Source organism: Oncorhynchus clarkii, chromosome 1 (assembly GCF_045791955.1).
Source record: "Oncorhynchus clarkii lewisi isolate Uvic-CL-2024 chromosome 1, UVic_Ocla_1.0, whole genome shotgun sequence".
Lineage (NCBI taxonomy): Eukaryota > Metazoa > Chordata > Actinopteri > Salmoniformes > Salmonidae > Oncorhynchus > Oncorhynchus clarkii.
The window spans coordinates 81,944,002-81,971,629 of NC_092147.1; the positions used below are offsets into that span (position 1 = coordinate 81,944,002).

At 43.2% G+C, this 27,628-nt stretch overlaps 1 protein-coding gene and 1 pseudogene across 4 annotated transcripts in view; one reads left to right on the forward strand and one right to left on the reverse strand.

Annotated features, from left to right (window-relative positions):
- Positions 1–11,611: 11,611 nt before the first annotated feature.
- LOC139409230 (solute carrier family 25 member 16-like) lies at positions 11,612–18,523 on the reverse strand (annotated as a pseudogene).
- Positions 18,524–18,866: 343 nt separating this feature from the next.
- LOC139413207 (methylcytosine dioxygenase TET3-like) overlaps positions 18,867–27,628 on the forward strand; it is a 58,376-nt gene continuing 49,614 nt past the window's right edge. For 3 of the 4 annotated variants that reach the window (XM_071160326.1, XM_071160342.1, XM_071160350.1), the window contains exons 1-2: positions 19,480–19,760; positions 20,811–23,646. In XM_071160326.1, the coding sequence (XP_071016427.1) occupies positions 21,001–23,646 (2,646 nt within the window). In that variant the 5' untranslated portion in view covers positions 19,480–19,760; positions 20,811–21,000. Of the gene's footprint in view, positions 18,930–19,479; positions 19,761–20,810; positions 23,647–27,628 lie in introns of those variants that run through there. The other variant, XM_071160334.1, reaches the window with a different exon arrangement.

Here is a 27,628-nt window from a genome sequence, read left to right on the forward strand (position 1 = left end):
CTCATTTTTTTGTATAAGCACTGACTTTGCTGATAACTACTTTGAGGAAAAATGTACTTTCTATGAATGTGATATGTGGTTGTCTCACCAGGCTATCTGAAGATGAATGCACTAACTGTAGTTCACTCTGGATACGAGCATCTGCTAAATGACTCAAATGTAAATATAATGGTTTCTGGCACTTAACAAATCTATATTTAATCTTATTTAACTAGGCAAGTCAAGTATACAAAACATTAAGAATACCTGCTGTTTCCATGACAGACTAACCAGGCGAAAGCTATGATGTCACTTGTTAAATCCACTTCAATCAGTGTAGATGAAGGGGAGGAGACAGGTTAAATAATAATTTTTAAGCCTTGAGACAATTGAGACATGGATTATGTATCTTTGCCATTCAGAGGGTGAATGGGCAAGACAAAATGTTGAAGTGCCTTTGAACAGGGTATGGTAGTAGGTGCCAGGCGCACCGGTTTGAGTGTGTCAAGAACACCAACGCTGCTGGGTTTTTCATGCTCAACAGTTTCTCGTGTGTATCAAGAATGGTCCACCACCCAAAGGACATCCACCTAACTTGACAACTGTGGGAAGCATTGGAGTCAACGTGGGCCAGCATCCCTGTGGAACGCTTTCAACACCTTGTAGAGTCCATGACCCAACGAATTGAGGCTCTTCAGAGGGTAAAAGTGGGTGCAAATCAATATTAGGAAGGTGTTCCTCATGTTTTGTACACTAAGTATAAGTATATAATCAAGCTGTGGCCAAAGACAGAATCCAGTGGCAGAAGATTGTTGCGACATTATGCCCTACCCAGGACCAAGAGGACTCTGCGAGTAAGTACTTATTAAAGCTTCAGAAAGTTAAAAAAGTTGTAGACATAAGATAAAACAAATCCACTTCCTCTCCCCTTCGAAGTGCCTACTTCTTTTGTTTGATGAAAACATCACTGTCACGTTGGTTTCTTTACATTACATTATTTGGTTTCCAAATCATTGAGCAGTGTAGACCTGTATAGGTCAGCTCACTATTCTGTGGATGCACCCACACAATCCAACACACTCACGACCACTGGGGTTCCAATAGAAACTTCCCAGGTCAATATTCAAACAAATATCAGTACTTACACTTGACAGGGTTTATTTTCCTAATGCTCCCAATGTACCAATACTAATGGGGGTAGATGGGTATAGGCCATTTAGTAATATGTTATACAGTATATACTGTAGGAGGAGCGAAACAGTGTTCTAGGAAATGCCGCTGTGTTTCAAAACGATTCAAGGAAACGGGTCTAATAGGGACTCCCTTAAAACACGGCACTTCGATACAAATTACTTTCGCAGCATTTTCGCTAACCCTAGTCTTTTTCCTAACCTTAAGTTAAATCTCCTAACCTGCTACGAGAAGTCGTAGCTGTATTGAAGTGGCGTGTTTTTAGGAAGTTCCAGATCTTACATAGCCTGGTCCCAGAACTGATTGTGTCGTCTTGCCAATACAGCATTACCATAGGAGACAGCAGATTGAAGACCAGGCTAGGTTGAATACAGGAGGGGAAACAGGGTTCAAGGGGGCAGAGACAATGAATGCTCAGAAGGGTTGAGAGCAGGGCCTAGATTAACAACACTTTAAGAAATGTCTTAACTGCAATTTTTTCCTTAACTATAGACTTATGGAGAAAGTTAAGCAAAGTTGCTATTCCTCAAAAAGGTTATTGGAAATATTATTTCTTATGTTTCTCCTGAAGCCAAAAGTAAAGAAATTCGATTCTTGAAAATATAGCTTGTTCTTGGAAATGCTAAACCCTTGTCTTAAACTTGGGCAGTGTGAAAATAAGCCAATGAAAGCAATTGAACATGTTTTCATCTACAGTGAATACTCAGAAAGGTAGAGCGTAGCTCTCTAGCCATCCATTAATAGGCTACACATATTTAGCAGTCAAATCATGAGGTGACATCAGACAACAGTGGGCAGTGTAGCCTGGTATCAAGAAAATATATGCAAATATGGATTCCAACTATTTCACTGCAGGGTACAGAAGGATGTACTAATATAGTTCCATAGTGAAGCAGGACTGTATGTGGTTTGGTCTGGGGGGGGGGGGGGTCCAGCTTTCAAAAACTCAGTCCGGCTTTCAACTTACTCTTGAGTAGAATGCATAAGGTGCCATTTCGAAATTGGGTCGTGCATCATCAGTATTCCTCTTGTCATGTCAATTATTGCATATCTTAGAGAGCTATTTATAACAGAAATGTCCAGCTCAACTAGCCCATATCAGCTAACGTTTTTTTAGCCCATAGAGTTTGTTGTAATGTTTGAGTCACTCAAATATCACATGAAGACAGACATGACAAAATGTGTAGAATTGCAGGAAATAAAGCGTAAATATGCTAAATGTTCTCTCCGGCAACAAGAGGGGTGTGAACAGTTTGTGTCATAAACAGTGTTCGTGCCAATAGAAAGAGACGGGGGGCGCGAGATGTTCCCCAATGCTGGAAGGACGGCTTGAGTGAAAACCTTTGAGAACCCCTGCCCTAGAAAGTCATCTAAAGTCTTGTGTTGATTGGATTGGCAGATGGTAGTCTCATAAAACCATACCCTAAGCGAAAGCAGTGAATAGGGTCTGGGATTAAAGACAGACTCTTTTGGTAACTTTAAAAAGGGAAATAAAATTGCTCCTGGGAGGGTCCTCTTCAACTCTCCCAACAGCCAGAAGGTCATTGAAAGATTAGTGGAATCTGTGTGGGTAGCTAGACAGGTAGGATGACTGACAGTGAAGGTGACAGAGGAATGGATGAGACTGAGGCAGGAATTCCTTTAACCATAAAGTGGTATATTTACTGAGTAGTCTGTGGACATTTCCACCTGACCTAAATAAAGCGCCCCTGGCCCAGCTGAGTAAATGGCAATGAATTAAAGGATTATTCCACGAACTCCATGGGCCTTTTCTACAGTCATGATTCTAAACCAAAAGTTAGCAGGCAAGACCTTTGCAGTGGTTTTAGTGAAGGCAGTTGAAGCAAACTAGTTACTTGTGGAATGGACTCAGTAAAAATAACCTCAGTGATCTCCATCTAGCTAGCTACTAGTTTGTGTCCGGGGGATGTGATGTGAGCAACCAGCAGATAAGGCATTGACCAAGTTCCTCTATGCTAAACTGAGGTTCAATTACGTACAGAAGTGTTAAGCCGGAACAATGGCACATTAACGGAAGCAACCCGTTTGTCAAGAGACACTAGAGGAGGGTAAGCTGATCCTAGTTCAGTTAAAAGGCAACTTCTACCTCAAGCCACATAGGAATGGAGAAGCAAAAATAATATCTGGTTTACTCAGAGATGTTGTGCAGCAATCTAATCTCAAAGTTACAGACAGTAGTGTGTAAAGCACAGGGCAGGACCAACACCCACAGCAGTCCTTCTAGGGAAACTGAAGTGGAGACTGAACCATAATAACAGGTTTGCCTACATATTCAAAGGATATCTTTATGTAACCTATTTGTTAAGATAACAATACATTTCTTACATGATGAGTAAACTACACCAATGTTACTGTAATTTCATTATTTCCAATATGTTTTCATTAATTGAATTCACTTAGCCTATTTAATGAGAATTTGTAAGATTCTTATTTGCTATCAAAAATAGATAATAGTATTTATTCTCGGAGCGCGCTGCCATGTAACCACGAACAACAGTTTATATACAAAATATGACGTCATTGGTGAATGAATTTCCTCCTCCCGACCGAGACAAAGCAAGTTTAAAAGTTCATTCCGTCTCACTAGCGCACACACAGGACACACTATATAACTGAATTAACTCTTGACCCCTCACCATTATCGACCACCACTTAGCTGACAGTTCTAGTTAACAGAAAACCCAGGAATGCCCTCACTGCCTTATCTAAAACACCCCAGAGCTAAGTTTCGTCGGTTCAACCATAGTTTAAAGACCTTTTCTGCTTACTTAAAAACCCTCACTCCTAATCTCCTCCAACCTGGCTGGAATGGTATTTATTTAAATGTATTTACCCCCTGTTTCAGGCTCCACAATCCCTCACTTATGAACTCATATTGTTCATCAGATATAATAAAACAGAGTATAAGTTTACTTAGTTACAGTTCTATTTAAAATGGGGATATTGTTTAGTCATTTATTCATAAAATTCCTAACAACCAACCAAATCATAAGTTCTGTATGAGAAATAACAGCATTTAAAATGACTCAATAAAATACAACATTTTAACACAATTCTGATCTTTTATCATTTATAAAATCAGAACAAGAAACTGACAAGAATTGATGTATAAATAAAAATAAATAAACCATTCCTTCCCTGATATATTATTAGAATATCATCATTAAACATTGATCATAAATAAACGGATCTGAAGAAGGGGTAGTTCTAGCCTGGTTACACAAGACATAACGCTGTACTCACCATTGTCCATATGGTAAGGTGAGCAGTGTTTATTTAGTCTGTTTTAACCAGGCTAGGATAGGTCATGTGTAGACTACTGTCAGGATATATTGAGCAGCAGTGAGTTGATATGTTCCCTTTAGGCCTGAATTCTGACAAGGTTTGGCTCAATTCCTTTTCAATTCAGCAGGTAAACCGACATGTAAATTCCAATACTTGTCATTGCTTTTCAATGAGGATAATTAGAATTGGGATTTCAGTTTACTTCCTGAATTGGCTGAATTGAAATGGAATTGGCCCTAACTCTGAACCAAGTAATGATGTAAATTAAGATTTACATGAACATTTGTGTTACAAGCGTAGATCTTAAGGACTTTGGCCCGTAGCGTTTCAAAAGCATAGTTTAGGTCTACAGAATAAACACATTAATACATTCAATGCAGACATCTCCATGCTCCACTTATCAATGCAACCAATCTCACCCTAAGTACATACATTAACTGAGACAATCATGTCTTAAACCCATGATAGGATTCACAAAACTGTTTCAACAAGGTCACATTCAGCAGGCACCTCAATGGGATGAAACGCTGTGAAACAGAAAAGATGCTACCTCAATCTGTCATTTGCATTTGACAAAATGTTTTCTCCCACGTTTACACTGCTGAACATAACCCTGGTTTCAGTCAACTAAACACGGCTCTCGAGTGGCGCAGCGGTCTAAGGCAATGCATCTCAGTGCAGAGAGGTGTCACTACATTCCCTGGTTCGAATCCAGGCTGTATCACATCCGGCTGTAATTGGGAGTCCCATGGGGTAGCGCACAATTGGCCCAGCGTTGTCCAGATTTGGCCGGGGTAGGCCGTAATTGTAAATAACAATTTGTCCTTTACCAACTTGCTAGTTAAATAAAGGTTAAATAAAAAAACGATTGCATAAAGTTCCCTAGCGCCAAAATAACAAATCTTGTACAAAAGACCATAGAGAATAAAGTCTGAGCATCGATGAGATTGACTTAAGGCTAAGGGCTTAGCTACTGTGCCATGCGTGGGCTGGGAGAAATCATTGGTAAACATTCCCATAGGAGAGATGTGCATTGGGACAGAGCATCAGTGCTCCAAAGAGAGTATGGCCTCATCGTTTTATAGCCCTGTAACGTAAGTCGCTTGGCCTTCGGGGAAGTTAGAGGGTGCATCTCAATAGTAAGAAAAAAAAAAGTGGCTTCCTCTCCTCAAGAGGACCACAATGGAAACAAGTCTTTCAACTTTGTGTTTATATCATTGACAGTTAATGGTATGTATCTGTTGCCGGGTGTACATTTTTTTATGTATTTTAAATTGTCCACTAAAACAAAATCCTCTCCATTTCTGCACTGATCTGAAAACACAGGATAGCTGAAAGCAGTATGGAAGCGGCCTACCAGGAAGTAGTGTTTACCTAACCAGCTCGTTCAGTGCAGCTGAAGGAAAGCAGATTGGGAAAAGAAGTGACTTTAGACTATTGAGACCAGATGTGATGGCATATTGCTGCAGAATGCTGTGGTAGCCATGCTGGTTAACTGTGCCTTGAATTCTAAATAAATCGGTGTCATTAGCAAAGCTCCCCCACACCATTACACCTCCTCCTCCATGCTTTACGTGGGAAATACAACATGCGGAGATCATCCGTTCACCCACATCACGTCTCACAAAGACACGGCGGTTGGAACCAAATATCTCCAATTTGGACTCCAGACCAAAGGACAAATTTACACCAGTCTAATGTTCAATGCTCATATTTCTTGGCCCAAGCAAGTCTCTTCTTCTTATTGGTGTCCTTTACTAGCGGTTTCTTTCAGCAATTCAACCATGAAGGCCCGAATCACAGTCTCCTCTTAACAGTTGATGTTGAGATGTGTCTGTTACTTGAACTCTGTGAAGCATTTATTTGGGCTGCAATTTCTGAGGCTGGTAACTCAAATGAACTTTTCCTCTGCAGCAGAGGTAACTCTGGGTCTTACATTCCTGAGGTGGTCCTCACGAGAGCCAGTTTCATCACAGCGCTTGATGGTTTTTGCGACTGCACTTGAAGAAACATTTAAAGTTCTTGAAATGTTCTGTATTGACTGACCTTCATGTCTTAAAGTAGTGATGGACTGTCGTTTCTTCTCTTTGCTTATTTGAGCTGTTCTTGCCATAGTATGGACTTGGTCTTTTACCAAATAGGGCTATCTTCTATATACCGCACCTACCATGTCACAATACAACTGATTGGCTCAAACACATTAAGAAGGAAAGAAATTCCACAAATGAACTTTTAACAAGGCACACCTGTTAATTGAAATGCATTCCAGGTGACTACCTCATGAAGCTGGTTGAGCGAATGCCAAGAGTGTGCAAAGCTGTTATCAAGGCAAAGGGTGGCTATTTGAAGAATCTCAAATATAAAATATATTTTGATTTGTTTAACACTTGTTTGGTTACTACATGATTCCATGTGTGCTACATGATTCCACTGAGAACTACCCAGTGACATGAGCCTACCAGACAAGCAAAATAACACTGAAACATGCATGAGAGCATCAGCTGTTCCGGACGACTGTATGATCACGCTCTCCGCAGCCGATGTGAGTAAAACCTTTAAACAGGTCAACATTCACAAGGCCGCAAGGCCAGACGGATACCAGGACGTGTACCCCTGAGCATGCGCTGACCAACTGGCAAGTCTTCACTGACATTTTCACTCTCCTTGTCTGAGTCTGTAATACCAACATGTTTCAAGCAAACCGCCATAGTCCCTGTGCCAAAGAACACTATGGTAATCTGCCTAAATGACTACCAACCCGAAGCACTCACGTCTGTAGCCATGAAGTGCTTTGAAAGGCTGGTCATGGCTCACATCAACACCATCATCCCAGAAACCCTAGACCCACTCCAATTTACATACCGCCCCAACAGACCCACAGATGATACAATTTATATTGCACTTCACACTTCCCTTTCACACCTGGACAAAAGGAACACCTATGTGAGAAGGCTATTCATTGACTACAGCTCAGCGGTCAACACCATAGTGCCCTCAAAGCTCATCACTAAGCTAAACACCTCCCTCTGCAACTGGATCCTGGACTTCCTGACGGGCCGCCCCCAGGTGGTAAGGGTAGGTACAGTGCCTTGCGAAAGTATTCGGCCCCCTTGAACTTTGCGACCTTTTGCCACATTTCAGGCTTCAAACATAAAGATATAAAACTGTATTTTTTTGTGAAGAATCAACAACAAGTGGGACACAATCATGAAGTGGAACGACATTTATTGGATATTTCAAACTTTTTTAACAAATCAAAAACTGAAAAATTGGGCGTGCAAAATTATTCAGCCCCCTTAAGTTAATACTTTGTAGCGCCACCTTTTGCTGCGATTACAGCTGTAAGTCGCTTGGGGTATGTCTCTATCAGTTTTGCACATCGAGAGACTGACATTTTTTCCCATTCCTCCTTGCAAAACAGCTCGAGCTCAGTGAGGTTGGATGGAGAGCATTTGTGAACAGCAGTTTTCAGTTCTTTCCACAGATTCTTGATTGGCTTCAGGTCTGGACTTTGACTTGGCCATTCTAACATATGTTTGAACCATTCCATTGTAGATTTTGCTTTATGTTTTGGATCATTGTCTTGTTGGAAGACAAATCTCCGTCCCAGTCTCAGGTCTTTTGCAGACTCCATCAGGTTTTCTTCCAGAATGGTCCTGTATTTGGCTCCATCCATCTTCCCATCAATTTTAACCATCTTCCCTGTCCCTGCTGAAGAAAAGCAGGCCCAAACCATGATGCTGCCACCACCATGTTTGACAGTGGGGATGGTGTGTTCAGCTGTGTTGCTTTTACGCCAAACATAACGTTTTGCATTGTTGCCAAAAAGTTCAATTTTGGTTTCATCTGACCAGAGCACCTTCTTCCACATGTTTGGTGTGTCTCCCAGGTGGCTTGTGGCAAACTTTAAACGACACTTTTTATGGATATCTTTAAGAAATGGCTTTCTTCTTGCCACTCTTCCATAAAGGCCAGATTTGTGCAATATACGACTGATTGTTGTCCTATGGACAGAGTCTCCCACCTCAGCTGTAGATCTCTGCAGTTCATCCAGAGTGATCATGGGCCTCTTGGCTGCATCTCTGATCAGTCTTCTCCTTGTATGAGCTGAAAGTTTAGAGGGACGGCCAGGTCTTGGTAGATTTGCAGTGGTCTGATACTCCTTCCATTTCAATATTATCGCTTGCACAGTGCTCCTTGGGATGTTTAAAGCTTGGGAAATCTTTTTGTATCCAAATCCGGCTTTAAACTTCTTCACAACAGTATCTCGGACCTGCCTGGTGTGTTCCTTGTTCTTCATGATGCTCTCTGCGCTTTTAACGGACCTCTGAGACTATCACAGTGCAGGTGCATTTATACGGAGACTTGATTACACACAGGTGAATTGTATTTATCATCATTAGTCATTTAGGTCAACATTGGATCATTCAGAGATCCTCACTGAACTTCTGGAGAGAGTTTGCTGCACTGAAAGTAAAGGGGCTGAATAATTTTGCACGCCCAATTTTTCAGTTTTTGATTTGTTAAAAAAGTTTGAAATATCCAATAAATGTCGTTCCACTTCATGGTTGTGTCCCACTTGTTGTTGATTCTTCACAAAAAAAATACAGTTTTATATCTTTATGTTTGAAGCCTGAAATGTGGCAAAAGGTCGCAAAGTTCAAGGGGGCCGAATACTTTCGCAAGGCACTGTAACAACACATCCGCCACGCTCATCCTCAACACGGGGACCCCTCAGGAGTGCGTGCTCAGTCCACTCCTGTACTCCATGTTCACTCATGACTGCACGGCCAGGCACGACTCCAACACCATCATTAAGATTGCTGATGACACAACAAGTGGTGGGCCTGATCACCGACAACAACGAGACAGCCTATAGGGAGGAGGTCAGAGACTTGACCATGTGGTGCAAGGACAACAACCTCTCCCTCAACGTGATCAAGACAAAAGGAGATGATGGACTACAGGAAAAGGAGGACTGAGCATGCCCCCATTCTCATCGACGGGGCTGTAGTGGAACAGGTTGAAAGCTTCAAGTTCCTTGGCGTCCACATCACCAACAAACTAGAATGGTCCAAACACACCAAGACAGTCGTGAAGAGGGCACGACAAAACCTATTCCCTCTCAGGAGACTGATAAGAATTTGCATGGGTCCTTAGATCCTCAAAAGGTTCTACAGCTGCACCATCGAGAGCATGGTTGCATCACTGCCTGGTATGGCAACTGCTCGGCCTCCGACCGCAAGGCACTACAGAGGGTAGTGCATACGGCCCAGTACATCACTGAGGCCAAGCTTCCTGCCATCCAGGACCTCTATACCAGGCGGTGTCAGAGGAAGGCCCTAACAATTGTCAGACTCCTGCCACCCTCGTCAGACTGTTCTCTCTGCTATCGCACGGCAAGCGGTACCAAAGCACCAAGTCTAGGTCCAAGAGGCTTCTAAACAACTTCTCATGAACAGCTAATCAAATGGTTACCCAGACTATTTGCATTGCCCCCCCCCTACACTTCTGCTACTCTTAATAACTCTTACCTACATGTACATACTACCTCAATTACCTCGACACCGGTGCTCCCGCACATAGACTCTGTACCGGTACCCTCTGTATAAAGCCTCGCTATTATTATTTACTGCTGCTCTTAAATTATTTGTTAGTCTAATCTCTTATTTTTGTATTTTTTCTTAAAACTGTATTGTTGGTAAAGGGCTTGTAAGTAAGCATTTCACTGTAAGGTCTACAGCAGTTGTATTCGGCGCATGAGACAAATAACATTTGATTTGGATATTTCAGAGTTTTGACATCTTCACTATGATTCTACAATGTAGAAAATAGTACAAATAAAGAAAAACCCTTGAATGAGGTGTTGTAAAACCTTTGACCGGTAGTGTACATATGATTCTCATGACTTCCTATTTCCTTACATCATTTGGCTTAACAAGATAAGAACAATGCCCATATTCATAAGGCACTCCAGTGTGGGGATCATCATGATAACAATGGACTGATAAGATTACAGAAACCTCTGTTGTTGGTATAAAGGCTTTGTACATAGTAACACAATAAAATAACAATAATGAGGCTATCGTTCCTTTAGTTTATTTAGCACATTTTCTCTTACTTTGTTAAAACCCTGCATTATTGGTTAAGGGCTTGTAAGTAAGCATTTAACGGTACGGCCTACACCTATTGTATTCGGCTCATGTGATCAATACATTATTTGATTTTGATTCAGCATGGTAATGTAAAGTCCAGTTACATCCAGGGCAGGCTGTTGTTGTGGGTAAACATATTACGGACTCGTTTCTGACCCCTTGTGGACAGAGTCATATTACACTATCATAAATAAACACAAAAGAGCCAAAGGAAAGGGGGATAACTAGCAGGTTGTATAACTGAATGCATTCAACTGAAATGTGTCTTCCGCATTTAACCCAACCCCTCTGAATCAGAGAGGTGCGGGGGGCTGCCTTAATAGACATCCACATCTTCCAAGTGCAAGTTTCTTCCTGAAGTGCTTAACTCAGGTTTCCATTTGGGTGCTTCAAATTATATAGCACCATCTTACATGTATTTATTTATGCTAGTGTCTAGATCTCAGTAGCTGACAAACTCTTTCTACACACACCTGAACACAGGAAATGTAGACGGGGAGCAAATATAACATATGTTAGAACCACCGCCATCAGTCCATACATCAGTTCATGGTCCTCTTATAGGAACAATGTCAACACCAGTCTTCTGGTAGGTAAGTTTCCCAAAATTCCAACGTGTTCCATTTCCATCCTGTACCTGGGATGTCTGGGAAACCTGGGCATTTTGGAAAAGTTGAATTTTGCAACCCTACTGGATACTAGTCCCTTGGACTCTCTCATAGACACACATCTCTATAAATTCTAAATCATCCCGGTAGATACACAACATCATTAGAATGAGACATAACTGTTTCTGCACGCTACAATAGTAAATCACGGCACCATAGACAAGAGACACACTACACACTGAAACCTGAACGGATGCTTTAACACACGCGCGTACACACACACACACACACACACACACACACACACACACACACACACACACACACACACACACACACACACACACACACACACACACACACACACACACACACACACACACACACACACACACACACACACACACACACACACACACACACACACACACACACACACACGTCAATACCAAAGACAACACTCCTACAGAGACACATCTGTTAAACTGCATGGGGTGAACAAATTAGAAAGCAAACCTGTTTCGATGTCAGACAAACAAGACTTTTTGGGGGAGTATCAAAATAAAAAAATTATTATGTTCAGTTTTCAACAAACTGATGTGGGATTTTATCATTAGGATTCTATTAGACTTAGGCTGCTCAAAAAGTACAGTTCTGTGTTCAACACAAGCCTGGGGAGTGTTTCTTTATTCTCATAAAATGTTCGATAGTTGAATCTGGACTCTTATAACTGACATACTACACATTTAAATCCTTGTCTCATTGATTATGGGTCTAGATTTGTAGGTACATGAGGAAAAGAAGGCCTCCGATTGGATAAGCCAGATTGTCCGGTGTGACTTTCCCCTCCGTCATTGGCTGGGTGACTTCTTAGGGGCGGGTGGTGGGGTAGGATGGGGGAGCAGTGTACATAATTGGGTTTCTATGGCATTACCAACGAGTGTTGTTAGGGGTTCATTGCCCATAGCTGCCCATTGAAGCAGAGGAAGCCATTGTCTATAGGTATCCATGGCAATAGTTGCCAGGGTGTTGTCCAAAGCCAAGCCACAGATTTGGCGGATGGTTTCAGCACAACATTATAGGCGCAGACACAGACATGGGCACTGGATTAGCACTGCCATGGGGCCCAGTGCCTGACATTCCTCTGCTTTCCGACTGGGGTAAGCAGCTACTAGGCTCGGCTCCAGTGGCTGAGCCACAATGGCCGCCTCTGGTAGCAGGGGTCAACACCTCCGAATGGAAGCCGACTTCCTTAAAACTGAAAACGTTTACTAGGGCAAATTAACATATCTAATAGGCAATATTCCCTTAACATTACATTACATTATAGCCCCAGAGAACGCTCTTGTTCAGGCTGTTTTGAGATAGACAGCTGCTAGGGATCTTTCTAAACCTTTCAGAACGTTTATCCCCAGCGAACGTGCCTCAGTCCCGCTATGCAACGATGAAGGGTAGAGACGGATGGTGAGGGAGCAGCTAGTTGAGGTGGATGGTTTGCTTCATCAACCCATAGGTGATAAAGGCCACAGCCTGTGAGGGCACACAGCAGATGTAGTTGAGAGACAGGCCTCTGTACAGACCCTTCTTCACACCATACTGACTGTATACAAGAGTCTTGGTCAGGGCACTGTAGAGGGAGACAAGTCGGAAGACAAAGTTATGCTTTATTTTACAGTGCTTAGCAGGAACGTATTTATCAATTACATTGTAATATGTTAATTACATGATAATAAAAGATAAAAATCAGTTAGAGATGTTTGGAACAGGTTATTCTGCCAGTCTGTTTGGCTGGATAATACAGACAGAGACATACACACAGGCTCGGGAATGACATCATCAGACACACAAGCCCTCATTGTATGGAGTAGAACATAGTAACTCAACAGTCTTACTCTAAGTGAGGAGGTTGTCTAGTAAATCATTACAGAGTATCAGGTGCTGGAGTAATTCCACTGCCACGGTGCAGCAGGGTGAACTGTGAAAGGCAGGCCTGGTATGCTGTAGTCTCCTTGAGGACCAACCATGTTCACTAATGACTGCACGGCAAGGCACGACTCAATAATACCCACACTCCACAAAACTCCTATTGCCAAGCGATTTTTCTGAGTATTCAAACAGGGTCCTTTTGCCTTTCAGATCGTAATACATTAGATTATATGTGCAGGGGTATATACTTTTTCTTTAATAAGAGCCCTGTGTTTGGAGAGGAAGGGTTAAATGGCGCCACTTATCGACATTTGTCAGATTCAGGAAGCACCACTCCTAACCGCATCCTTCTCCAGGCAACATCTAGAGGATAGCTGGGAGAGGAGACGGAGAACAGGAGTACTCTGGACAGGAGACAGAGAAGAGAAGGGGGAACAGGGAGAGGAGAAGAACAGGTAGAGGAGACAAAGAAGAGGTGAACAGGTAGAGGAGACAAAGAAGAGGTGAACAGGGAGTGGAGAAGAGAAGAAGGGAACAGGGAGAGGAGACGGAGAAGGGGGAAACAAGGAGAGGAGACGGAGAAGGGGGGAACAAGGAGAGGAGACGGAGAAGGGGGGAACAGGGAGAGGAGACGGAGAAGGGGGGAACAGGGAGAGGAGACGGAGAAGAGGTGAAAAGGGGGTGGAGAAGAGAAGAGGGGAACAGGGAGAGGAGACGGAGAAGGGGGAACGGGGAGAGGAGACGACGAAGAGGTGAAAAGGGGGTGGAGAAGAGAAGAGGGGAACAGGGAGAGGAGACGGAGAAGGGGAGAACAGGGAGAGGAGAAGAGGGGAACAGGGAGAGGAGAAGAGGGGAACAGGGAGAGGAGAGGAGAAGAGGGGAACAGGGAGAGGAGAGGAGAAGAGGGGAACACGTAGAGGTAGAAGAAAGGAGGGTAACAGGGAGAAGAGAAGAGGGTAGGTCTTTAAAATCAATAAATTCATCAGTCAAACACCCAATTAGTCAATCAATCAACCTACTATATGGTCTGTGGACAGCTCCGGCCACCCCTTCCACAGAGCAAGTTGACGTGGGTCTACAGCACCAGCACCTCTGGGTTGTCTGAGGACGGTCGTCCCAGTATCTCTGGGAAGTCCTCAACGTGCTGAAGGTAATGAACAAGAACCCTGGAGGGAGGGAGGGAGGGAGGGAGGGAGGGAGGGAGGGAGGGAGGGAGGGCAGAGGAGGACAAAACAAATGAAGCCCACAATGAAGTGGACAAAAAGTTAGTCACAACACCGTGTGTGTGTGTGTGTGTGTGCGTGTGTGCGTGTGTGTGTTCACCTGCATATGGAGTCATGCCTATAAGGGTTGGGATCAGTCCCTTGTAGAAGCCAGGGATGCCTCCTTCCTTTAAAAATTACAAATAAACACCACCACTGAGAATCAGTTAATGAGAAACACAAACACAGGTAACAGGTTGAATGTGAAACTGAAAGACAAATAAAGGGATAGGTCAGAATAAATAAAATAGCATACCTTTAGGTATATGATCTGGAAGGCATTTCTGATGCCCGTGTAGCGATGGTGTCCTTTCATCTGGTAAGCCAGACAGGCTCTGATCACGTCAAGAGGGTACGTACATATCACTGCTGTCATCCCTGAGCAACAATAACATGGTAAGATAAAATATACTAACCAACAACTGTTGGTGTTTTGTTGAAAAATAATCAGGAGTAAGGAAGTATCTTCTCTGCATTATACAAGCCTCCGTTTGTATTTTCTGGATTCTCCCTCCCTGCCATGAAAGAGGCCCTTTCCACCACTGATCTTCTCTCACCTGCCATAGCACTGACCACGGGCCTGTGGATGTGTCCAGAGACGCCCAGCTGTTTACTGAGGATCTTCTTGTATTTGTCAAAGGCCATGAACTGGATAGCTCTGTAGGGGAATATCCTGACCATCATGGCCCCATTGCTTTTATAGAGCCCCAGGTAACACTCCTCTCTTGGCACGACACGGAGAGTAGCTACCACACCTCGAGGAGAGAGGGAGGGGAGAGAGAGTGAAGGAGAGAAATATGCAAGAGATAATTGTGTGGAGGGATGTCATAGTTTAGTTTTCGCTGCAACCAGGTGGTAGAAGGAGGAAAACCTGTGTCAGATGTCCATGGGAGGGGTGATACATGAGTGACACTGACAAACCAACTGACATGTTTACATGTTCAGTAACACTTCCACCGCAGCAGAGTTATCCAGTTCTTACCCAGGTCTTTGTCGTGGGGACTGTTGGCTTGCAGTAAGATCTTCACTCTGTCCAGAGGAGCGATGGTGTATTTGGCACTTCATCCTGCTACACCTAAACACACCCAGACAGATACAGACACCCTCAACATGAGCATATCTGGGCTAGACTAAGTAAAATAACCATTAGATTAATCTGAAGAATTATCTGTTGGATGAGAATTTGCTCAACCCAGACCCTAAACACGTTAGTTTGGATAAATGCACTTTGGACAGGTCATGGGGTTTCTTTCCATGTTCACCATCTGACTAATAAGACAATCTTAGTTACAGATAGAACAGAGTAATAGCCTCAATATAACTGGCAGATGGATGACGACACACACAAACAGTTATAGCAACAGACCTTGACCACCGTCATGTGACTTCTCCAGACACCGTATCTACTGTATAGAGAACAGATCTTGACCACCGTCATGTGACTTCTCCAGGCACCGTATCAACTGTATAGACAACAGACCTTGACCACTGTCATGTGACTTCTCCAGGCACCATATCTACTGTATAGACAACAGACCTTGACCACCGTCATGTGACTTCTCCAGGCTAGAGGTCAACCGATTAATCGGAATGGCCGATTAATTAGGGCCGATTTCAAGTTTTCATAACAATCAGGAATCTGTATTTTGGGCGCCGATTTCCGATAATTTTTTATACCTTTTATTTAACTAGGCAAGTCAGTTAAGAACACATTCTTATTTTCAATGACTGCCTAGGAACTGTGGGTTAACTGCCTTGTTCAGGGGCAGAACAACAGATTTTCACCTTGTCAGCTCAGGGGTTTCAATCTTGCAACCACACAGTTAACTGGTCCAACGCTCTAACCATTGCACTCCACGAGTAGCCTGCCTGTTACGTGAATGTAGTAGAAGCCAAGGTAAATTGCTAGCTAGCATTAAACTTATCTTATAAAAAACAATCAATCATAATCACTAGTTATAACTACTGATCCAGTTTAGTATGCAATATTAACCAGGTGAAATTGTGTCATTTCTCTTGCGTTCATTGCATGCAGAGTCAGGGTATATGCAGCAGTTTGGGCTGCCTGGCTCATTGCGAACTAATTTGCCAGAATTTTACGTAATTATGACATACATTGAAGGTTGTGCAATGTAACAAGAATATTTAGACTTAGGGATGCCACCTGTTAGATAAAATACCGAACGGTTCCGTATTTCACTGAAATAATAAACGTTTTGTTTTCGAAATGATAGTTTCCGGATTCGATCATATTAATGACCAAAGGCTCGTATTTCTGTGTGTTATTATGTTATAATTAAGTCTGATTTGATAGAGCAGTCTGACTGAGCAGCAGCAGGCCTGTAATCATTCATTCAAACAGCACTTTCGTGCGTTTTGCAAGCAGCTCTTCGCAAGCACAGCGCTGTTTATGACTTCAAGCCTATCAGCCTAATGGCTGGTGTAACCAATGTGAAATGGCTAGCTAGTTAGCTGGGTGTGCGCTAATACTGTTTCAAACGTCACTCGCTTTTAGATTTGGAGTAGTTATTCCCCTTGCGCTGCAAGGGCCGCGGCTTTTGTGGAGCAGAGGCTGTTGTCGTGTTCCTGGTTCGAGCCCAGGTAGGGGCGAGGAGGGGGACGGAAGCTATACTGTTACACTGGCAATACTATAGTGCCTATAAGAACATCCAATAGTCAAAGGTATATGGAAATACAAATGGTATAGAGAGAAATAGTCCTATAAATACTATATTAACTACAACCTAAAACCTCTTACCTTGGAATATTGAAGTCTCATGTTAAAAGGAACCACCAGCTTTCATATGTTCTCATGTTCTGAGCAAGGAACTTAAACGTTAGCTTTTTTACATGGCACATATTCTACACGGCACACATTTTTACATGGCACATATTACTTTCTTCTCCAACACTGTGTTTTTGCATTATTTAAACCAAATTGAATGTTTCATTATTTATTTGAGGCTAAATTGATTTTATTGATGTTTTATATTAAGTTAAAATAAGTGTTAATTCAGTATTGTTGTAATTGTCATTATTACAAATAAATACAAAATAAAATAATATTTATTTTTAAATCAGCCGATTAATTGGTATCGGCTTTTTTAGTCCTCCAATAATCGGTATCGAAAAATCATGATCGGTCGACCTCTACTCCAGGCACCGTATCTATATTTGTATATAAATAATTACCTGCACATTCTGTGCCAGTCTCCCTAACCTGCATTAAAGCTGGTATCCAGCCGTTTATGCAACAAACAACCAACACCGTTTCTTTCCCTCGGACATCATTGCACGCCATTTTGTTTTCCCAGAATTCTGGATGCTCCTCTCCTCCGTTTCATCAACAACACAAAAACAATAACAAATGCGCTGGGGGTGAACAGTGCTGTTTCACCTGATGCTGACTGAACAGTGGTGCGGATTTCAGCTTTAAGCTTAGTCTTGGACTAAAAAGAATCGCAATTGAGCATGCTTTTTAATCCAGGTCCAAGACAAATCAGCTTAATCTGGGTCTGTGAAACCTACTCACAAACTCATTATGCCTATATCGCTCTGCCAAGGTCTAGGTGTTTAAGTTGTCAGAACTCTGTAGACATATACCCATTTCTTCTGGATCTCTGGTGAGTTTTAATTTAGATGATAGTAGTCTGTTATTGCCGGATGAATTGCCTGCACACTATGCAGCTCTTTAGAACCAGGGCTTGTGTCACTGGATGTGTACTACTGTATGTTCTGTATTGTATTTCTGCATTATCATCACTAGTGAAGTCTGCAGCCGCCCTTACCTCCGCCCTTACCTCCAGCCTTACCTCCAGCTACGAAGGAGCGGACAAAGTGATAGTCCCCCTGAGTGTGGTCGGGGATCACAGGACGACCACGGGTGAGACTGCATCGTCCGTTGCCATGATGTGTGAGTTCAATCAGGACCCAAATGCATCCATAACTATGCAAAGAAAAAAAACACAACAGCTACATTGCATTCTCACCCAGCATTAAAAAGGACAACGCTCGACGTCATTATCAGACCAACAATATAACTTACTAACACTGACATTCTGCCTTGCCTTGAGAGGCACATAACTATGTGAGGCATAACGTCGCAACCTGTTGATCACTAAAACAATGTATAATCAATACATCATTTGGTTAGCTGGCTAGTCACGTGTCAAAACAAAAAAATAGCTAGTAGTAGCTAGCTGTCATTAAAAGTCGAGTTATCGTACTACCGTTACTAGCAGATGAACGTTAAATAGTCAACTAGCTACAATTTCGAATCTCTACTATTGAATGGACTGTTCAAACACTGACTCACAGTTGCTGTACTAATAACTTATATTAGCTATCTTACCCACTGCTAGGTCAACACTGTCAGATGAACAACCGTTGCAAAACAAATCTCGCCAGCGTTAGCATTTGCAGGTAGCCTCCGTCGCTTCCTGATTCCCCGAAGAAACCTGCCTAGCGGGCACTCGTGGAGACAACCTCACCGAGCGACAATTGTGAGTTCAGTTTCTGGTCACTATTTTTTGCGAGAAATGCGTAGCTAAAGAATAGCGAAATGTGATTAGGCAAACAGCAATACAAAAAACAACTGGCTACCGGTTAAATGTATGTATGAAGGGTTAAGGCACATGTTTTTATGATCACTAACAACTGGTGCCCTTCATGTGCACAGATCCACTGTCTCGTGCGAATGACGTCATTGGCAAATAATAAAAACGGCATAATTAAACCATAAATGTGTCAATTAATAATATGTAAACAACTTCCTAAACACTTAATAATTTCCTACATATAGGGTCAAATAGTACTTTTGTGTAGCAGGTTAGTGTTTTTAAGGTGTTATTATTACACAGTTCTAAAACATATTTTTAAAGCTGTTATTATTACACAGTTGTAAACCATACAGAATATGAAGCAAAACGTTAGCTTGTTAAAGGTTATCTAGGGTTTGAAGTAGTTTGATAGTAGTTTGTTACCTCTACTCATTAGAGAAAGTAGACAAATGCTCCATTCCAGGTTTTCCCAATGACCCTTCACTCCAGAGCTGAGTTGACTCGAGACCGTAGGTCGCGTCTGGGAGAGGAGGGAGAGAGGGCTTCCCCGAATGGATTGACACAAGAAGGATTTACGCTTTAAATTGTGTTTTATTCAGAATGGCTATATACGTTTTGATAAAAACAGTATTGGTAGATTGTGTCAATGTATCAGCGTTGTAAAGAAGAGCTACTAACCAGCCATATTTTCCGAGTGAAACCAATACAATGATCGTCAGTGTCTATCAGGAGTGGAATATTATTAGCAATTCAGACAGTGCAACTGTCTCTCTGGTATGTAAAGTATTTGAGCTGCCTTTTAAAGTCAACGTGTAAATAACATCTAAACCAGCAACACTTATGTTATTTGTGACATTCACGAATAGCTTAGCCAGCCATCCAATGCCACGAGTGTCAAATACTCGATATTTTTCGGACATTCGGTCAAGTGCAAGAAAATCTACTCGACGCGGCAAAAGTGTTGCAAGCTGGTTACAACATTGTCATTACGCTTCCGTCTGAAACTCGTGCAGTAAAAAAGTAGGCCGCGAGCCAAGTCCGGTGTTGTGTGGCAGCCTATACTTTTTAAAGGGCTTCACTTCTGCCTTTTAACTGTTAAATGGCTTAGCCTAAATATAAAATAAATACCACCGCCATGCGGAAGAAGAAGGAGCGTTTGGAGATTATAGCATATTGATTAATAATACAAATATATTATTGATATTGCAATTAATCATTTATTTATAGGAAAGGGTTATTGTGTAATCTGTTAACTACATGGTAATAAGCATGTCTCTACTTCACGGATCATTGCTTTGACAAGGTGTTGTGTGTTGTAAACTGTTTAGTCGGCTAAGCCAAATACGGACCGTATTTGGCACGGCAGGCCCGGCGCCATTCCTTTCGTTAAAGGGACACAGTAGGGAAAACTGCAGTAGCCTAAAGTGGGCTCACAAGGCGAGTTTATTGAACATGATCAGTTGAAAGTGAAACACGGCTGGTAACTCGACAATCTTCAACACTATACAACTAACCCATATAGTTACACCTGATACCTCATACATGTTCTATTTGCAGTCACACGCTTCATTGCCCGAATGCAACACCATGCAGTTCAAGATTTCTAAACATCTGCTACAAATTATACAATTGGGTTCTATTATACCCAGTACATACAAAAAAAAACGTGTGACCAGGCATGTTTTGTTAAGAAAATAAAAACGTTTTCTCCTTAGTGTTGTCAGTCAAACACGGACGTATTTGGGTGTGTTATATAGTGCACTAATAGAGAAACAGACAGTTATTTTAACATATTTTTTTATTTTCTTTATCAATTCCCTCCAGGTCCTTGCACAGGTTTTCAACATGGTGGGAAAATAAATCAACATATGAGTGTCAGTGTAAGCCAGTAATCTACTCCCCAAAAAATTAAGGAAGAGAGAAAAAAAAGTTGAAGTTGGAGCACAGCTGAGAACAACCATTCACCTGGTTCCCATGCCGACTGCCTCATCTCTGCCCTCTCACATCCTCCACTATGCCTCCTACTCCCAAACCCCCTAAGAGACAACCCCCACCACAGACAAGGAATGGCTGCAAGGTGATACCCACAACAACAACCACCACCTCCACCGCCAAGAGACAGATCTCCAACTCCAGCAAGTTTAGAGGAAAAGCCTTTGAGAGCCCACAGTCGACACCAAAACCACCCCGAAGATCCACAACCAGGACCCAGGCCCAGCCGGCCAGAAGCCCAGGGAGGAGTGGGGTTGGCAGGCTTGGCAGTCAGGTCCCGGGGGGGTCCCCTGGTAGGGTTAACCATGCCCCTGTGCATGTAACAGGATCAGTGAGGCTAAGGAGCCGGGGTAATCCTCTGCTCCAGCATGGGGTGGGAGAGGATCCGCCGGGGCGCAGGATGTCCTTACGGGGCATGGGGTGCTCCAAGAAGTTTCCTCCTCTGACGGTAAAGCCTAGCAGGGGAGGGAAGAAAGCCAGAGGGAGGGGGGCGAGGGGTCAGAGATGGAGCGAAAGAGGGATTGAGCAAGGACCTGAGGAGTCTGACCCTGGTAGTATAGACCCTAATATGATTGACCAAGAGAAGGAGGTAGTCAGCCATGATAGTGAGGGCCAACCTCTTAACCTAAGGACTGAACTTGAAGACCCTTCCTGTGTTGACCAGCAGGAACCAGGAGTTGGCCATGAATGTGAGGGAAAACCTCTTAACCTGAGGACTGAACTTGATGACACTTCCTGTGTTGACCAGCAGGAACCAGGAGTCAGCCATGATAGTGAGGGCAAACCTAACCAGAGGACTGAACTTGATGACCATTCCTGTATTGACCAGCAGGAGCCAGGAGTCGGCCATGATGGTGAGGGCAAACCTCTTAACCTGAGAACTGATGACTCAGCTAGGGATGACAAACATGAAGAGTTAGTTGCCCATAATGGTGACGCGGTTGGTACTGACCCACACGATAAGCCTTTCAGCCATAGTGGTGAAGGCAAACACTCTGAGCTCAATGTCCCCATCAGTGTTGACCAACAACAGGAAAAGCTAGTCAATAATATTAGTGAGGGCAATTCAGCGCAATTCTACCAGAGCCATGAGCTTGGTGACTCTACCAGTGATGAGAGGCAGGAAGTGTCAGTCGTCCCTAAAGGTGAAGACAAAGCCAAGATTAACCTTGGAGCTGAGCAGATTGAGATGGAGCAGAGAGAGAGAGATGCTCATGCAGAGGAGCAGAGAGGAGGGGAGAGGTTGGAGGAGGACGGAAAGGAAGCAGTAGAGGAGGAAGCAGTGGAGGAAGGAGAGAAGACTGATGAAGAAAAGAAGAAAGCAGAGGGGGAGGAGAGAGTGGAGATAGTCAAGGTGAAGGAGACCAAGGAAAGAGAGGAGAAAGACGAGAGACTGGAGAAGAGAGAGTTTATCAGCAGACCTCCAGACACAAGCTCCAGTATTTCTGTCTCTCAGCCCCAAAAGCCACCTCTGCAGGATGATGTGTTGATGATGCAATCACCTGTCCATCCCCCATCTGTCGCTGAACCAGCTACCTCAGACCTGGTGTCACCCCCTCTTCCTCATCCTCACCTGACCTTTACACTTCACCCCACAATGTCACATGACATTAAGGTTCTGAACCAAGGTGCAAAACTAATCCAACCTACCCAAACTGTTGAAATCCATAAACCTTTAAAAGTCCCAACTACTTTCCATGAGACATCACAGACGACCTCAGTGCACCCAGTATCACTAAGTCTCTCAGTTGCCTTCCTCAGTGAACCCCACAAGTCTCTGTGTGTAATCCCAGCAAACCCAGCACCCGGTCAGAGCCCAGAGAGCCCTGTCTCTCCAGAGGCTAGACAACTTCTCAGACCAGTGGACAAAGAGACCAAAGAGTCATCCAATCACCTCAATGTAAAATTATCTTCATCATCTGCATCATTATCGTCAGACCTGTACACCAACGCGGAGGTCCCCATCACTGTGTCTGTACCTGACCTGGGTCCATTGTCAAACAACCACAACAATTACCCAGAAGAACCACCATCATCATCATCACTCCCATACACAAAGAAAGACGTCTTCACCACTGGGTCTGAACCAGACAAAGACATTGTATCTGTCTCTGATTGTGACCTGGGTTCTGGTCCATTGACTCACAACAAGTACAACCAAGATGAGCCACAACCATCACTCCCAAACACAGACACAAGGTCTGAACCAAACACAGGGTCTGAACCAAACACAGATATTGCATCTGTCTCTGCATCTGATCTGGGTTCAGTGCCAAAGACCTCCTGCATCCCTAACCAGGAGAGTTCTAGCTCCAAGTTCTCATTCTCCTTCTCCTGCAGCTCTGAGAGCACCCAATCCTCCTACTCCTTCGACACTGAGTCAGAGACTGGATATGGGGAACTTAGCCCCCCTGGACACCCTAGCCTGGACCTGGGACACCTGGACGGGGGCACATCTCTGCCCCGAACCCCACGGATCATCCAGAGGAGGGAGAGGAAGAAGAGGAGTAGGTGTGGAGGGTGTGAGCCGTGCCTAAGGAAGATCAACTGTGGCCAGTGTAGCTGCTGTCTGAACCGCAGGACTGGACACCAGATCTGTAAACTGAGGAAGTGTATGGAGCTGAGGAAGAGGAGGCCAATGTCACTGCTCACACTAACATCTACTCAGGTAAGGTTTTCTCTAAGGCGTAGCGTAAACTTTAGGCTAAAACTGGAAAAGGCTGCTTATAAACTCCCTATAAACCTCATAACTTTTTAACGTTGTGTTATTCACTTGTGTATAACCATTATAAGGAGTTTAAAAGCAGACCTTAAAGTAAATTTGACCAAGTCAATTGACCCTTCTTTAGAGAATACTGTACGTGCTGAGAAAGTCACCTAACTGCAACTGACCCCAAAGCCACAGAGAGTCTAAAGCCAGCTTGTTATTGTCACTACTTCTCTAAGTTGTCATATGCCTGTGGCGATGCTATGCTATGGACTGACTGAGAGGATACGTGAGGCGTAGTCTGTTGGTCTGTGACAGTTTATGGTGTGTTTGTGTGTGTGTGTGTGTGCGCGCGCTCTGGGTTCTCCAAAATATGTGGTGAAATGAAGTGGGAGGAGAGAGAGCATGTAAAGGGCTGAGGATAGAAAAGAACGGGCTCAGTTGGAGAGGATATAATGTTCTGGACGGTGAGATTGGATTGATTTACTACTATATGAGAAATAAAAGGGTACTGTGCTTGACAACTGTGGTCAACAAAGGAGGTGACATAAGGAGGGATTCACGGGTCCCTGCGGCTGTCCTCCACCCACAGGGGCCAAAGAGACCAGGGCCAAGGGGTCTTACCCCTCTACTGTCCTCTGCTCTCCACTCTGGCCCCACGACAGCATGGAGCCTAATGTTTCATGTGTGCCAGTCTAGTCCACATAGTAAAATCGCAATAAGAGGTAATTCAACTCCCATGGATTTAAATTCAACAGCATTTTGGGGTTTATATGATCCCACCCCCATTTTCAGTTAAAACTACTCTGGTCATAGGGTTGATTATTATTACATTTATGGCCATTTCACCCTTTCAGTGTCGTTTTTAATTCACTCCCATGCCATTTTACACTTTTCTTGTGTTGTTTTGAATTAACAACTCCGTCAGAGTACATTTTTACTCTTGCTGTTTGCTTTGTAAATCCAACCACTTACAGATTGCAATTGTTTAGAATATTGTGTTATTTATCTTTGCATAGCATAAGATCAATAACAATCAATGTACATGCGAAAACACAGATGTTGAAACAAACAAATTCTAAAAAAATACAAGTTAAAAACATTAACACTGTGAATGTAACACTTCTTGCAGTGTACTTCAAAGAAGTGAAACGAGTGTGTGGATACTCCATACAGATGTAGGATCTTAATTTGATCACCCTGTTGCAGGAAAACTTGTAGTGTATTTGACACAGTGTATTTAAAGGGGGAATAATGCAGCTCAAGAGTTAACACAGGAACTTTATTCACACACAGGAACTTTCAGGTACATGGGGCTGTAGTGGAATGGTAGTGGTTCTGTAATGAACAGAAACAGAGGTAATGAATGCACTGTACACAGTTCAAGGTCACACTTTATTTGGATAGTCCGGATTTTCCATCTGTAGATGCTCTACAGATGGTCATACTATCAACAAACTATCTGTTCATAAGCAATTGCTTGGCTAAGGTTATAGTTAGGGTTAGGTTTAGAGTTAGGGTTAAGTTTAGGGTTAGGTTTAGAGTTAGGGTTAAGGTTAGAGTAAGGGTTAGGGCTAGGGTTAGAGTAAGGGTTAAATCAAATCAAATTTTATTGGTCACATGGACAAATGTTTTGAGAATGACACAAATATTAATTTTCACAAAGTCTGCTGCCTCAGTTTGTATGATGGCAATTTGCATATACTCCAGAATGTTATGAAGAGTGATCAGATTAATTACAATTAATTGCAAAATCCTTATTTGCCATGCAAATGAACTGAATCCCCAAAAAACATTTCCACTGCATTTCAGCCCTGCCACAAAAGGACCAGTTGACATCATGTCAGTGATTCTCTCGTTAACACAGGTGTGAGTGTTGACGAGGACAAGGCTTGAGATCACTCTCTCATGCTGATTGAGTTCGAATAACAGACTGGAAGCTTCAAAAGGAGGTGCATGGAATCATTGTTCTTCCTCTGTCAACCATGGTTACCTGCAAGGAAACATGTGCCGTCATCATTGCTTTGCACAAAAAGGGCTTCACAGGCAAGGATATTGCTGCCAGTAAGATTGCACCTAAATCAATAATTTATTGGATCATCAAGAACTTCAAAGAGAGCGGTTCAATTGTTGTGAAGAAGGCTTCAGGGCGCCCAAGAAAGTCCAGCAACTGCTAGGACCGTCTCCTAAAGTTGATTCAGCTGTGGTATCGGGGCACCACCAGTACAGAGCTTGCTCAGGAATGGCAGCAGGCAGGTGTGAGTACATCTGCACGCACAGTGAGGCAAAGACTTTTGGAGGATGGCCTGGTGTCAAGAAGGGCAGCAAAGAAGCCACTTCTCTCCAGGAAAAGCATCAGGGACAGACTGATATTCTGAAAAAGGTACAGGGATTAGACTGCTGAGGACTGGGGTAAAGTCATTTTCTCTGATGAATCCCCTTTCCGATTGTTTGGGGCATCCGTAAAAAAGCTTGTCCGGAGAAGACAAGGTGAGCGCTACCATCAGTCCTGTGTCATGCCAACAGTAAAGCATCCTGAGACAATTCATGTGTTGGGTTGCTTCTCAGCCAAGGGAGTGGGCTCACTCACAATTTTGCCTAAGAACACAGCCATGAATAAAGAATGGTACCAACACATCCTCCGAGAGCAACTTCTCCCAACCATCCAGGAACAGTTTGGTGACGAACAATGCCTTTTCCAGCATGATGGAGCACCTTGCCATAAGGCAAAAGTGATAACTAAGTGGTTCGGGGAACAAAACATCAATATTTTGGGTCCATGGCCAGGAAACTCCCCAGACCTTAATCCCATTGAGATCTTGTGGTCAATCCTCAAGAAGGGGTGGACAAACAAAAACCCACAAATTCTGACAAACTCCAAGCATTGATTATGCAAGAATGGGCTGCCATCAGTTAGGATGTGGCCCAGAAGTTAATTGACAGCATGCCAGGGCAGATTGCAGAGGTCTTGAAAAAGAAGGGTCAACACTGCAAATATTGACTTTGCATCAACTTCATGTAATTGTCAATAAAAGCCTTTGACACTTATGAAATGCTTGTAATTATACTTCAGTATTCCATAGTAACATCTGACAAAAATATCTAAATACAGCTAACTTTGTTGAAATTAATATTTGTGTCATTCTCAAAACTTTTGGCCACGACTGTACACATGGTTAGCAGATGTTAATGTGAGTGTAGCGAAATGCTTGTGCCTCTAGTTCCGACCATGCAGTAATATCTAACAAGTAATCTAACAATTTCACAACAACTACATTGTACAAAAGGAATGAATAAGAATATGTACATATACATTTATGGATTTGCGATGGCCGAACGGCATAGGCAAGATGCAGTAGATGGTATAGAGTACAGTATATACATATGAGATGAGTAATGTAGGGTATGTAAACATCATATAAAGTGGCATTGTTTAAAGTGACTTGTGATACATTTATTACATCCCATTTTTAATTATTCAAGTGGCTAGAGATTTGAGTCAGTATGTTGGCAGCAGCCACTCAATGTTAGTGATGGCTGTTCAACAGTCTGATGGCCTTGCGATAGAAGCTGTTTTTCAGTCTCTCGGTCCCTGCTTTGATGCACCTGTGCTGACCTCGCATTCTGGATGATAGCGGGGTGAACAGGCAGTGGCTCGGGTGGTTGTTGTCCTTGATAATCTTTTTGGCCTTCCTGTGACATCGGGTGCTGTAGGTGTCCTGGAGGGCAGGTAGTTTGCCCCCGGTGATGCGTTGTGCAGACCTCACTACCCTCTGGAGAGCCTTACGGTTGTGAGCGGAGCAGTTGCCGTACCAGGCGGTGATACAGCCCGACAGGATGCTCTCGATTATGCAGCTGTAAAGGTTTGTGAGTGTTTTTGGTGACAAGCCAAATTTCTTCAGCCTCCTGAGGTTGAAGAGGCGCTGCTTGCGCCTTCTTCACG